The 14,897-nt window shown below is 42.0% G+C and overlaps 1 protein-coding gene across 2 annotated transcripts in view; it reads left to right on the top strand.

Annotated features, from left to right (window-relative positions):
- Washc5 (WASH complex subunit 5) overlaps positions 1–14,530 on the top strand; it is a 42,831-nt gene extending 28,301 nt beyond the window's left edge. For both annotated transcript variants that reach the window (XM_069991385.1, XM_069991386.1), the window contains 15 exons: positions 79–189; positions 927–1,067; positions 1,910–1,990; positions 3,526–3,627; positions 4,220–4,399; positions 5,414–5,538; positions 7,704–7,866; positions 8,307–8,409; positions 8,496–8,575; positions 9,693–9,796; positions 10,456–10,585; positions 11,309–11,405; positions 11,761–11,914; positions 13,234–13,321; positions 14,441–14,530. In XM_069991385.1, coding sequence (XP_069847486.1) covers positions 79–189; positions 927–1,067; positions 1,910–1,990; positions 3,526–3,627; positions 4,220–4,399; positions 5,414–5,538; positions 7,704–7,866; positions 8,307–8,409; positions 8,496–8,575; positions 9,693–9,796; positions 10,456–10,585; positions 11,309–11,405; positions 11,761–11,914; positions 13,234–13,321; positions 14,441–14,497 — 1,716 coding nt within the window. In that variant the 3' untranslated portion in view covers positions 14,498–14,530. The remainder of the gene's footprint in view (positions 1–78; positions 190–926; positions 1,068–1,909; positions 1,991–3,525; positions 3,628–4,219; positions 4,400–5,413; positions 5,539–7,703; positions 7,867–8,306; positions 8,410–8,495; positions 8,576–9,692; positions 9,797–10,455; positions 10,586–11,308; positions 11,406–11,760; positions 11,915–13,233; positions 13,322–14,440) is intronic.
- The last annotated feature ends 367 nt before the right edge of the window (positions 14,531–14,897 follow it).

Genomic DNA, 14,897 nt, shown 5'->3' with positions numbered 1-14,897 from the left:
GATACATAAACATTTTCTGCAAAGAGGAATTTCTAGGACTTTGGAAGCAGAGAAAGATATATCTTATTTTTCTTCCAGCTCGCCTCTGCCCTTGATCTTCCCCTTCTTCGTATTAATCAGGCAAATAGCCCTGACCTGCTCAGTGTGTCTCAGTATTATTCTGGAGAATTGGTGTCCTATGTGAGAAAGGTAAGAAGTACATCAAAGTAATTTCTGCTTGTATGGGCTAACATGCTGTCTTGAATATAGAAGGTACAGTTGGGCCCTGTCAAAAGTTGCTTGACCTTTTCTAATTGATTCCAGAAATTTGTAGTACCTGAAAACAAAGGTATTCATGCTGCCACAGTGCACATGAGGACATGTTTTTACCAGGCAAAAAAGTTTATAACTAATTTTTTAAGTGCCAGTAATCTTGATCGCCATATTCTCCATGCAGAAACTGAGGAACAGAGATGATAGTGACTTCATTAAAATCACAGAGCTGTTTGGAGAAAGCAGCAGATCTAGATCTGACATAGCCTCTTCAGAAGTAATTTGAGTTTTCATGGGAATTTTAGGCGTTGCTGCAGTCACTTTATAATGGAACAAGGAGCTAGACAGGACTGACTTCAGAACCAATCTATGTTACCTATTAGCCGAGTACACTACAATGATGTCATGGGACATCTTTTTAAATCTGTAGTGTGGGAATGTTGCGTTTTTTAAGTTTTTCTAGGCAAAATAGCTGTATGTTTTGTAGTAATAAATATTTGAAGAGATCTTATGCCTGCCAACAGTTATAAAGACAGCTCTTTTTTGGCATTTCTTCCTATAGACAAGTTGCTGTTGGTACCACTGGAACCTTCTTGCTGTCATCCTAACATTTATCAGCTAAGAGAAATGAAACCGATGTTTGATCATATTTCCTTCTTTCTCTCCCCCTAAAGGTTTTGCAGATCATTCCAGAAAGCATGTTTACATCTCTTCTGAAGATCATAAAGCTTCAGACCCATGATATCATTGAAGTGCCCACTCGCCTGGACAAAGACAAGCTGAGGGATTATGCTCAGCTCGGCCCACGCTATGAGGTAGCATGTTCCTTTGATTAAAACTAAAGCTGTGAAGTGTCATAGGCCTGCGACTCCTGCCATGGTCCAGGGATCACCAAACAAGTTCTGATTGGTTATCACACTTGTCAGTGCATTGTGGTTTACATTTCAGGACCATCACACTTTCATTCTTAACATCTTGCTGGTGTCCCTTAGGGCTATGCTCACCTAAATATGTTCAGTGGAAATGAAGCTCAGCCGCTCGCTCATCTGCTCATATTTTATACTGACTTGGAAAACTGTTCTGCCCTCTTTGGGCTGGATTGCTGAGACTTACCACCTTTGTTCAGGTGCAACCTGACTTAGGATAATTATGTCCCTGCAAACCCATTATAGGTTGAAAATATCTTAAGTAGAATATGCATTTAATTGACCCAACCTACTGAATATCATAGCTAAGTCTATGTTCCTTAAATACACTCAGAACAATTACATTAATATATAATTAGGCACAGTCATCTAACACAAGTGTCAAATATTTCAAGTAATTTATTGAATACACAATACAGCATCTGTCTACCTTGTCCGTGTCCTGGTGTTTGCTTGGAAAGAACATGGAGGCCAGTGAAGGGAAGATGACCCCGAAGAGTCTTAGTTGGTCTTTTCCTTGTCAAAGGTTAAAGAACTCTTTGGCTAACAGAAGTCCTTCACCATTGAGCTTATTCCTGTCCCAAGCCTGTAAATACCCTTCGTGCAGCCAGGCGGTCATTTCCTCTTGTCTTTACCCATTTCAGGACTATGAGCCAATCATTTTATCCTCCATAAAAATGATGAGTCTTTTACCTGAAGTATTACATTGGTCCTCTTTCTTTTTGTTAAAGGTTGCCAAGCTTACTCATGCTATTTCCATTTTTACCGAAGGCATCTTAATGATGAAAACGACTTTGGTCGGCATCATCAAGGTAACGTCTTGATGCTAGTCTGTGTGGCCTTGTGATTGATTGGACTTTGCTGCTAATTATCATATGTGGAACCAAGAGTGACCTTACTGTTGTATCACAGTATGAGTTTGGTTTCTGATTGTTGTTGTTGTTTTTTATTACCTTTAAGTAGCTGTACAAAGAAGTTCCAATTCAACGAATGAGTTTAAGTACAATGCATCGTAATCAATATCTCCTCTTACATCTTTATACCCTGACTTGTTTTTAATTCAAGTATGGATAAAGGAAGAGAGAGCATTACTTGTTCATAATAACTGAAGGCTTTCTGATAGTATAATCTTAGAGTGTCTTTAGTAGTTCAGGAGAAAATGTATGGTACCAGTTTTCTGTTTTACTCAAGAATTAAATCTAAGAGAAATATATTTTGCTGAATTTGTGTATATGTTTGTGTGCCAGTTATGGGGCTTGAACTCAGGGTCTTGGCACTGTCCCTGATTTTTTTTGCTCATGGCTAGTGCTCTACCACTTGAACCACAGCTCCACTTCTGGCTTTTTTATCTTGGTGATTAATTGGAGATAAGAGTGTCACATATGGGGCTGGGAAGGTGGCTCAGTGGTAGAGTGCTTGCCTTGCATGCATGAGATTCTGGGTTCAATTCCTTAGCACCACATAAGCAGAAAAAGCTGAAAGTGGCGCTATGGCTCAAGTGGTAGAGCACCAGCCTTGAGCTGAAAAGCTCAGGGACAGCGTCCAGCCCCATGACCGATAAAAAACAAAACAACAAGAAGAGTGTCACATACTTTGCTGCCCAGGCTGACTTTGAACCATGATCCTCAGATTTCTGCCTCCTGAGTAGCTAGGATTACAGGCATAAGCCACTGGCATCTGACCAATTTTTTTTTTTTTTTAATGTCAGTTGTGGGGCTTCAACTCAGGGCCTGAGACTCTTTGTGCTTGAGGCTAACGCTTTACCACTTGAGCCACGGCACCACTTCCAGTTTTTGAACTTTTCTGCCTGGGCTGGCTTTGAACCATGATCCTCAGATCTCAGCTATGATTACATGCATGAGCCATCAGTGCCCAGTTCAGGCCAAATCTTTATAATAGTTACAGAAAAGAAAATGGCAAAATTGTCTTGTTTTTTGTTCACTCCCTCTGACCCTGTCTCTCACTGTTTCATGCTGACAATCCCATTCAGCCCCAGTTGACTCCGCCAGTGTAACAACAAGAAGGCAGAATGCGGGGTCTTTGGAAGGGTTGGCAGCCCTCAGTGATCTTTGCAAGTTAATTTTAGAGAGTTTTTCAAACACAAGGGATGTAGGCCCACTCTGATCAGTAAGACTTCAGACAGATCACTTAAAGAGGTGGCAGGGTTAATAATTTAGTCCAAGCTATACAAGATCAAATAAGGGCAGGAAAAAAAAAAAAGTACAGATTGTTGGGAAACAAGGCAGGAAAATGTCAATTACAAAGTCTGGAAATGGTCTCTCCTCTGAATTTCTTCAGGACTACCTTTTTCTGACTGCCATTTGATGCTTTTTTGATTTGCACTTAGGTGGATCCAAAGCAGTTGCTGGAAGATGGAATAAGGAAGGAGTTAGTTAAACGAGTCGCCTTTGCCCTTCACAGAGGACTGATATTCAACCCTCGAGCCAAGGTACCAATCACCCAAATTAGGTTGTGCTGTTCTCTCAGTGAGAACATGGCTAACCCACCATGTGGGCAGGACCTCTCCTCCTCTCTCTTGTATATCTAATGCCACAGCTTTGGAATCCCTTTTAAAATTCACTCATTTTATAAGAAAATCCTCTTTAAAACGAACGCTTCTTCCTTCAAGTTGTTGGTCCCCAAGTGCAAGAACTGAAGTAAACTTTGCGATTGCTATTCTTATAGTTCAAAGAATTTATTAGACATTGCAGTTAGGAAATATAAAGGCCATAACTTTTTATTTGGCTTTATCTGTTAGAAAATATGGTCATTTTTCTGGTATATTTTTCACCTCAATGAGTTCAGTTTAAAACACAGCATTCAACTGTTCAGCAAATGCAGGAGTGATATCATTCGTATCCTTTTTCTTTTATATTCCTTTACATGAGGCTCATTTCTTAACTGGCTGAACTCTATTCTTGGCTGAATGTCTGGCACAGTTGCCAGTCATGCTTGTTGTGAAGTTGGAAATGAAAAAGTCTAATGAAGGTTTTAGTTGTTAAAAATCTAGTCCAATGTCATACACTCTCCCTTTTCTACAGCCAAGTGAATTGATGCCCAAGCTGAAAGAGTTGGGAGCTACCATGGATGGATTCCATCGTTCATTTGAATATATACAGGACTATGTCAACATTTACGGTCTGAAGATTTGGCAGGAAGAAGTCTCTCGTATTATAAATTATAATGTGGAGCAAGAGTGTAATAACTTCTTAAGAACAAAGGTATCTAATAAATCTTAAAGCTCCTGACTAAATCTGTTACTTCCCATGAGTAGGTACCTCAGAGCACCTTGAGCCGTCAGAAGAGCAGCTATCGCACCTGACTTCAGGGAGCTTTCTGTCCTACGAAGAATGCAGGCAGAACTCACTGGCTGTATTCTATGGCTGCTTGCAGTGAGCCATTGAGAGTTCTGAAAATGAGATTTCCTCAGTTGGATTTGGACAAGGCACTGTCCCAGTCATTCTGCTGAACCTTTTGTTTCCGGAGCACCAGCAGTACTTCAGGCTCCACCAGCCCTTTTCTCGCCTCCTAACCTGCACTTGACTACTTTCCAGATTTTTCGTTTCGGCCATCCTCATGGGTGGGAAATGGTACCTCATTGTGGTTTTGACATCACTCCATAGTGGGTAGTAATACTGAGCATCTTTTCACGTGCTTATTGGCCAACATATATTGTTTCTTAGGAAAAATGTCTACCAGAATCCTTTGCCTATTTTCAATGGAGTGGTTAAAAAAAAAACACCAAATACAGGTGTTCATAAATACGTGTGCTATGATTTATTTAGACAGTAGTTAACAAAGGGCTTCTCTACAAAGTTTTATGTTAGGAGCTGACATGATTTAGATGACATCCTCTGAAGATTACTTCCAGCCTTATGATAGCTTAGATTTTTGTATTAACACAGTACATGTCAACACAAAAGACAAAAAGAAGTTTCTGTATTCCTTCTCACTTCTCCTTGGCCTCTTCTTTCACAAATGTGTTTCTTCTTTGGTGAGGAGGGGGGTTGCTTTGCCAGGCCACAACCACTGAGCTACATCTCCAGTCTATATTTGTTCTTTATCATTAATATGTAGCATTTTAGGCAGGCTATTAATACAGTGTTCAAAGTTTGCTCTTCAAAACCAAGGACCATTATGGTCAGTCTTTATGTACTTTAATCTTTGTAAAATTAAATGGCTAACTGGGTTACCTTGTTAAACATATACTAAATATTTGTGGTTTTGTTTTCTAGATTCAAGATTGGCAAAGCATGTACCAGTCTACTCATATTCCAATACCAAAGTTTACACCAGTAGATGAGTCTGTAACGTTTATTGGTCGACTCTGCAGAGAAATCTTGCGAATCACAGACCCAAAGTAGGTGCTTCTGGATTCTAACTGAGCCATGAGTCCCACAGGCAATCTCATGTATGCCTGAGTCAGAGGTGTACTCCCTTGTTCGATACCCTGGTCTTGTACTTGTCAACCCAATGCGCTGACCCTAAAAAATGACTTCCAGGTTTCTTAATGCATTCAAAAAATTTTTTTAATCTTATAAGTTGGATAAAGGTTTATGAATATAATACATTTTGATCAGTGTTACCCAGTAGGCATCATTATTATTCCCATTTTTTAAGTGAGTTTTTCAATTTTTGAAAACTAAAATTGCTGTAAATCCAGTTGAGGGTGGCTGAGATAAGAGGACCATGAGTCCTTAAGTGCAAGGCTAGCTTGTGCTACTCATAATACCTTCTCTAGAAAAACAAAACAAAACAAGAGGAGGCACAGAAAAGCTTGGTGCTTTCCCATTACCACACCATTAATAAGTAGTGGACCCAGCAGCCCTATGCCTCCAGAATCCACTGAGTGCAAACCACAACCTTGGTAAGCAGTGAAGCACCATATGCACTCAGATCACATAGGTTCTCATTCGCAAGGAATAGGTGAAAATCTCCTAATTTGTCCTTAAGAATACTTTAGGTAGACCCAAGGAAGATAGCCATGCTGCCTCTTGACAAATCCAGCTAACCAAGCTTTCCTCCTCTCTTCCTCATTGTTGAGTCTTGTGGGAACAGTTGCACTCAGATTGCCTGAGGGAGGAGCAGTCCGTGCCTTCTATCTCAGTTTACCCCCTGGTTACTTGCTCACTGAGGTCAGTGATTAGTAGAATTACCTAGAAGAAAATTATCCTTTTCTTTCTCTCTCCCAGTGTTCCTATAATGTGGCTTCATTGTACTGACATCCAATCCTCGCTAATTTTGTTTCTTAAGCCTTAGGAAAGTTGACAAATTTTATATAAGCTTCCCCCAAAATTCCCAGCAATAATGTATTGTTTCTATGACTCACGGGTAGACCCCAAAATGTAAAAGAACCAGCAAGTTTTGTAATTCTTCCTTTCTTGATGCCCATGGATGGAGTCCCTGAAGACCATATTGCCTCCTCATGCCACATGTGATGCATGGGAATGGTGGGATTCCATGTCATATATTGGGTTCAGGGTCCAAATTGGGGACCTCAAATGACACATTCAAAGTGTGTCCAGTGGTAGGAGAAAGGCACTTTGAAGCCTGAAAGTAGAAGCTACATGCAGTTCTAGAATTGATCTCTTTTTACTCTTTACATTTCTACCTTTAACCTCCCTTGTTCCTGTGATTCTTTTAGCTCCCTCCCAAGCCCTGTTGGGGTTAAGTATGTGGGATGTGGTAGATTTTAGAATGTGGAGCCTATGTCAGTGGAGTTTGTTAGAATGCAGGGTCTGGGGCTCCCCCACACCACCTACCAAATCATTCTCCAGGAATGGAACACAGGCATCTGTGGTTTTAACCAGCTCTGCCAGTGATTCATGGCTTCTCCCCCTCAAGGCTTGAGAACAAAAGGTTTGAAGTTGTGGTTTAAGGCATAGTACTGACACCAGGCCTTTTGGGGCATCGTTTTACCTGTAAAATGAAGATTAATATTTCCTATATGTGAATGTGACTGAGGATGATATAGGGTGACTTTGAGTGCCCAGTAGGTATTGTTGGTTGGTACCATTGTCTTCATCATCCTCTTTCCTGAGACTAAGGGTCATTGGGTGGTGCCTGGAAAATGGCAAGTACACTTTAAGTAACTGAGAGGAAAGAGCAAATGGCATTTTCCTCATAGTCTTAAACATTAGAGCACAGGAACTCTTAAATTCTTTCACTAAGTGGACATGATACTAGGCTCTGTTTTGATCCCAGTCTCTGACAACTCAGACACAACTGGGCTCTCTAATCCTGAAGCCTCATAGCATGGTTCCAAACCACTCTCCTGACTCAGCGGGAATAAAGAAAACTAATAAGCAGCATGGAGTAGGCAGAGGTGGTTACTGGAATGTAACTGTCCTGGTGTACTGGGTGGTTCTCATGCAGACATATTAGATGCCTAGCCACAGAGATTAGAAAACATGAGGCATGTAAAATAAACCCTTACTCTGGGTATTTGATGTCCCACCTCATCTTGAGTCCCACATCACTTGATGCTTTCCAAGCTGCTTTGAGTTTGTTTTGCTTTCATTTCAGAATGACATGTCACATAGACCAGCTGAATACCTGGTATGACATGAAAACTCATCAGGAAGTGACCAGCAGTCGCCTCTTCTCTGAAATCCAGACCACCTTGGGCACATTTGGACTGAATGGGTTAGACAGGCTCCTGTGCTTCATGATCGTGAAAGAACTCCAGGTGAGCCTAGGGGGCACATGCCTGTTTGCACAGGGGAGATGTGACAGCGGTAGGTATTGGTGGGCAAGTTAAATTCTCCTAACTGCTTTTATACTCTCCCACTGATATGTGTGACAAAGATGATTTTTACTAGGTAGGTAAGAATGGGGAGGAAACTAGAGTTTCTTTGGCCAGTGTCCTATTTCTGTGGGTTGTTTCAACTTAGGAAGAAACAATCCATAGAAATATGGACAAATTTTATTTTTATCTTTAAAACTAGTAACTCCTGCCACAACAGCTGTTTCTACTGGTTACCTATGTTACTGCTGCCCTCCTTCATCCTATTTAGAAGCTGCATGAGTAAGGGGCGATCCGTGTTCTATGCCGCATTTGCGTTACCTGGACTATTAGTTGCTTTGTGTATCATGTTTGTCTTTCTGACCATGGCTTCTTGCTTTTAGAGTTTCCTCAGTATGTTTCAGAAAATTATCCTGAGAGACAGAACTGTTCAAGAGACTTTAAAAACCCTCATGAATGCTGTCAGCCCCTTAAAGAGCATTGTGGGTAAGTGTTGTGAGGCTTACCTGAAAAACAGCTCACACTGCTGTAGTCTCTGCATTTACTAAATAGAAACTGTTTTATTCTTTCAGCAAATTCCAGTAAAATTTATCTTTCTGCCATTGCCAAAACACAAAAGATTTGGAGTGCTTACCTTGAGGCTATCATGAAGGTATGTGGTGGGAGAGAAGGAGGTGACCAGTGCTGTGTTTTCTAAATAAAGTCATTTATTTCTTCACTTCCTTCCTGGGGCTCTGGTGACTAGGGCCTCATGCTTCCCATTTGCTCAAGAAAACTAGTTCTTTAGAAATGGTATTATCCAGCCATACTTCTATACTGGGAGATAAACATTTTCACCCAAGTTCATTAATGAACTCATCTTTCCATTTACAGATAGAAGCAAGGACTGATCCAAGTTTCTATTACAACAGAACATTTGTCCCTTCCCCATCCAGTGCCCACATAGAGAAGCTCAATTCTTTGGGGGATCATGAGTTATCCTCACACTATGAATAAAACACTATCTTTGGAACTAAGGAAGAAAAGCAAGCTTAATCTGTTGGATGGAAACACAACTTTGCTCCATCTTTCTGGGCTCAGGGTGAGGCAGAGCATCATGGCACAGAAGGCATGGTAGAGGAAAGCTGCTCACCTAATGAAGTAGGGTTTCTCATAGTAGTTCCTAAACCTGGAGCTCTTATTCCAAAAGATCACAAACATAGCTTCAAAAAGGACATCTTTGTGGGCAGGGATGTATAGCTAGTGGTAGAGCGCTTGCCTAATATGGATATAGCCTGATCTAATTCCCAGCACTACAAACATTAAGACTTTTTTTTTTTTTTTTTTTTGGGTCCGGTCGTGGGGCCCGAACTCTGGGCTTGGGCGCTGTCCCTCAGCTCTTCAGCTCAAGGCGAGCGCTCTACCACTTGAGCCACAGCGCCACTTCTGGCTTTTTTCTTTTTGCTTATGTGGTGCTGAGGAATCGAACCAAGGGCCTCAGGCATGCAAGGCAAGCACTCTACCACTGAGCCACCTTCCCAGCCCTACTACAAACATTAAGTAAGTAATAAATAACACCTTTTCTTCATGAACAGCTGAGTATTAGTGGCTAACTCAGGAATCTTAGGCTTTGGGGCATAGAGTCTTACTCAGTGTACCTTGCAGGTATTCTCATGATCCAGCAGGTATAATGTGGTCTCAGTCCTGGCATAAGCCCAAGAAGTCCTTATATCTCTAGTGTTGTGACCCTACTCGTTGTCATGTTTCTTCCTTCTCTTGCTCATTTACAGGTTGGACAGATGCAAATTCTGAGACAGCAGATTGCCAATGAGCTAAATTATTCGTGTCGGTTTGACTCCAAACATCTTGCTGCAGCTCTGGAAAATCTCAATAAGTAAGTGCCAGGATGTGAAACTACTTGTCTGTGGGCTTGGATTGTTTATCTTCCAAGCACCCCCAGATTCTTCAGTTCTCACTCTTAAGTTTTAGGGATCTCTAAATTTCTAGACCTCTATCCATCCCATGAATTAAAACCACGTTTTGGGGGGAGGGTAAAAAGGAGGGGACATGATTGGTGGGAAGACCGGTGAACAAATGCAGTCATATCCAGTGTACATTATGTAAATTCCCATGCATGTATTATGCAACTCAGATGATGAAAAGAAGCTCTCCATCAGCTTTATGTTATCATCCATTGTGTTGCCTCACCTTAAAGTTTGTGACAATATACTTCCCAAAAAACAAATGGTACCCCAGAAGCAAAGTTAGAAGTTAATGCATGTAACTGAAGTAATAAAGTGAACATTTAAGATGCGTTGCATGTCCTTGGTAGAAACTGGGCAATATTATGGGAAAAGGAACCAAGCATTCACAGTGCAGCACTGAACTAGGCATCCTGAGCATGCGTACTTTCTCCTCAGTCTTGATCTCTTTGGCACTATAGATTCTTGGATACAAGGGTCTACCTTAGACTACCAAGATAGAACCAATAATGGCTCATGTTAACATTTGTGTAAATTGAACTAATCATTCACTGCTTTTCTCCTCTCTTAGGGCTCTCCTGGCAGATATTGAAGCCCACTATCAGGACCCTTCGCTTCCTTACCCCAAAGAAGATAATACACTTTTATATGAAATTACAGCATATCTGGAGGCAGCTGGCATTCACAACCCACTGAATAAGGTTAATCTCTTGTGTAGCAACTAATATCTCCAACTATTTATTTGTTATGAGCCAAGCATTGTGTCGATCCAGTCCCTGAATTATCTCAACCTCACAACCAGTGTGAAATCGGCCATTCTTAGGTCAGTAACTCCAGGAGTTAATAACTGCCCCAGGGCTCCACCCTGGTGAGGAGGGGACCAGAGAGGGACAAGAGCCTGTGCTCCCAACCAGTGTGCCCTAGCTCCTGTGGGGTTGAAGACAGTAGGATGGCCAAACTGTGAATGCCCTGTCTTCTCTGCCTGGCCATGTAACTAGAAGCGAGCCTGACCTGTGACATTGCAAGGGCTTAGCTTTTCTTTCTGTCATGTATGGTCACTCGATGCCCTATGGGGCTTTCCCTCTCTCCTGCTGCAGTATCTGCCTCCTGTAATTCCTCCGTATTTTGCTTTCCTTTCCCATTCTTGCTCATCATAGGTTCCTCTTTACTGATGACATTGACAGAAGGGTGGGCCATAAACTGCTGATCTCAAGCAAAGTTGTCCTTTCTAAAGGGGCTAAATTGTGAGGCAGATATTTACATTTGCCTGGAGTCAGGTTAAATAAAACTTTGAAAGCAGCAAATTCATGGAACTCTTGAGTACTATGTTTTCCAGAGTAAATTAACTTTGATGCACTCCATCTAAAAGTCTTCTGTGTTATTCACTAACATTACCCATCCACTTCTTTTCTATGTCTCTCCAGATTTATATAACAACCAAGCGCTTACCTTATTTCCCAGTTGTCAACTTCCTATTTTTGATTGCTCAGCTGCCAAAACTTCAGTACAACAAAAATCTAGGTACTGTATCATATTCATGCTTTGCAAATCTAAGCAGCAACAATAGGTTAATATGTAATGCTATGGAACTCGGGGTAGAAGACTATGTCAGATAAAAGACTTATTCATAATAAAATGCATATTTGTGAAATCTTACGTCTTTGTGCATCTGAAAGATGCCTTTCATGAAACATGGATCAATGGACTGAAAATCAGCCAGGTGCGTAGCAGTAACCCTTCCAAGGGTTAACCATGCAACCTGAGGAGCATGGGGACTTTAGCTTTGGTTCTCTAATTTGGACACTAACAAGGTTCATGTTTGATATATATTCCAAAGGCAAATACCTCACTTGGTGCTGTGATTGTTCCCTTGCAGGAATGGTCTGCCGGAAACCTGCTGACCCTGTTGACTGGCCACCACTTGTTCTGGGACTGCTCACTCTGCTGAAACAGTTTCACTCCCGGTACACTGAGCAGTTCCTGGCATTGATTGGCCAGTTTATCCGCTCCACAGTGGAGCAGTGTACAAGGTACAGAGGACCAGCCAGGAATAAATGGAACATGTCTCATGCTTTGCATGGCAAATTCTTTATAACACCCTAGCAGAAATGAGAACTGGCTGCTTATCCTTCTCTGTTAGGCAAGGCAGGGTGCAGCACCTTACCTGGAGCACTTAGGCACATCTACCCAGGGAATTCACCCTGTCTGAGAGTCTCCTGTAGGTGTACTTGGAGAGATTTTTCCAAAAATGAATTGTGAGCATGAATCGTAGGGAAAAGGGGAAGAGAGTGCTGTCTTGTTGCTCTGCCAATTTGAAATCAGCTCTCAATCCTCAGTGAGCCTTGCACTCCTCATAGGTCACCTCCAGGATGTATCAGTGTCAGGGCCTGGGCACAGGATGAGGTCCCATAGAGCAAAATAGTAATTGCATAGAAGTTGTTCTTTTATGGGGCTGGGAAGGTGGCTCAGTGGTAGAACGCTTGCCTTGCATGCATGAGGCCCTGGGTTCGATTCCTCAGTACCACATAAGCAAAAAGAAAAAAGCCGGAAGTGGTGCTTTGGCTGAAGTGGTTGAGCGCTAGCCTTGAGCTGAAGAGCTGAGAGACAGCGCCCAGGCCCAGAGTTCAGGCCCCACAACTAGACCCAAAGAAAGAAAGAAAAAAAAAAAGAAGTTGCTCTTTTATGACAAACTTGTCAACCTTAAATCCCTTTGGCTATAATTGTGGTATGAGAACATTGAAAAGGCCATCTGCCCAGGGTTGAGGACTTGAAGAATGTTCGAAAGTTTACTCTCAAATGTCAAATATATGTAACTAAGGGGACGGGAAAATATCAGAGCCTTCCAGACACTGAAGAGCACCAGAGAGAGATCTGGACAGACATCAGGGGTCATATTGTAAACCAGAGTTTGAGCTTTTTATGTATTTTGTGGTAGTACCAGGGCTTGAAGTCAGGGCCTGAGCACTGTCCCTCCCTGAGATTTTTTCTCGAGGCTAGCACTCTACCACTTAGCACTCTACCACTTGAGCCACAGCTCCACTTTTGGCTTTGTGGTGGATAATTGGGATAGGAGTCTCAGGGATATTCCTATTGTGGCTAGTTTCCAACCTTGATCCTCCTGAGTAGCTAGGATTAACAGGCGTGAGCCACTAGGACTCAGCTTGTAAACCAGGTTTTATCCGGCATAGATTTGAAGATAAGAGCAAGATGTTGGAGTATGCTCTGCAGATTTGTTCTTGGACTTTGTTTTGGTAACCTGTTACATATTTATTTCTTTAGTATTCAGATCTGAGAGGTGCCTGGGCTGTACAAAGCAGGTATGTACAAAATAGACTGTTCTCTGTTGCAGCCAGAAGATACCTGAAATGCCTGCAGACGTGGTGGGTGCTCTTTTGTTCCTGGAGGATTATGTTCGGTACACAAAGCTCCCCCGGAGGGTAAGCCATAGATATTAATGCCTACTGATGGTAACAACCAGAATCCTGGGCCTGAGGCCCAGCTCATTCACAGCCCTGGCCTCTAAGTCCCTTCCCCCCTGCTGTGCTTCACCGCACAATTGTTCCACCTTCCCGCCAGGTCTAGAATGTTCCAAGAGAACAGAGATGAACTCAACCTTCCTTCTCTTCCTCCTTCCTCTCCACTCTACCTCTTATGAGCAGACCACCAAGTACAATAAGATGGCTAACCAGGAAATATTCCCAACTGGCCAGAAGGGGAAAAAAATCAGCTTGAATGATTTGTTTTTCTTTCTGCTTCTTCTTGTCGAGAGCAAGTTAGCTCTGTGTCACTTGGGCTAGATGAATGAATGGCTCAAGTGTAGAGTGCCTGCTTCAACAGGGAGAAGCACTGAGTTTAATTCCCAGTATGTCCCACCAAAAACAAAGCTTGTGCCACTGTTAAATTGAGTTTGGGTATTAATTGGAAGTGTTCAAATTTAACACTTTTAAGGGAATTAACATTAGAGATTCTTTTTTATGCTAATACATTTGGTGAATTTCATTTAATTAACAAGTGATACCTTTACAATAAGGAAAAAATTAAGCAATGCCTTTGAAAACTATGCCTCTCTAGCACATAAGTCAGCTAGTTCTCATCCCACTCACACCCATTCCAGGCTGCTCACTGCTTCCTTCCCTAGGAACAGCTCAGGAATAAACCTCGCGGGACCATCCTACGTTTTCCCAGGGCCTTTTTCTCCTAAGTGCACCCCACCCCTTCACACACCAGACAGCCTGTCCTTCCTCTACTGCTAAAGTACACTGGGTAACTTGAAGTTACCTTTTAAATAAGTGCTCCACCAGATCAAAGAGCCTTGAAAACTCGTTGTAGACAGGGAATCACACAGCCTCCCCTAAAATGTTAAGTGCTTCCAGTAAATGAATGCAAGCAGACCTCAGGCCACCAGCCAATGTGTTCCAGAGTCATTCTTCCCATGAATTCTGCTCTTCTCTGACTCATCGTGCTCCAGAGGCTATGCTCCTTTCTTCCTGGGAAAAGTCGGGATTCGTTCAGCTGTAACACTAGCAACCATTTAATTCCTTTGTTTAATATTTCAGGTGGCTGAAGCACATGTGCCTAATTTCATTTTTGATGAATTCAGAACAGTCCTGTAGCCTTTTTCTCCTTCAATAAAAAGATCATCCTGAAGTATTCCCGCCATCACTAAACTCGGAAATGAAAAGAAACGACTGAACTGCTCATCTAACTGCATTTTCATTCCATTATGGGAAGCATCATTCTAAGACAGATGCATCTCAACACTAGTTATAACTAATTAGCACCAGTAGCTCACAACTGTAATCCTAGCTCAGGAGCTTGAGATCTGGAAATCCTGCTTTGAAGCCAGCCCAGGCAGGAAAAGTCTCTGAGACTCTTATTTTCCTGTTAAAAACCACCAAAAAGTTAGAAGTGGAGGTGTGGCTCAAATGGTAATGCTACTGCCTTATAAGAAAAAGACAGGCCCTGGGTTCAGGCCCCACACACACAAAATCTTGGAATTATATGCAATTTGTA

The sequence above is a fragment of the Dipodomys merriami genome, unplaced genomic scaffold, assembly GCF_024711535.1.
Source record: "Dipodomys merriami isolate MVZ:Mamm:240054 unplaced genomic scaffold, mDipMer1.0.p SCAF_4, whole genome shotgun sequence".
Lineage (NCBI taxonomy): Eukaryota > Metazoa > Chordata > Mammalia > Rodentia > Heteromyidae > Dipodomys > Dipodomys merriami.
The sequence above is the reverse complement of the archived record's forward strand: the minus strand, read 5'-3'. Positions and strand labels throughout refer to the sequence as shown.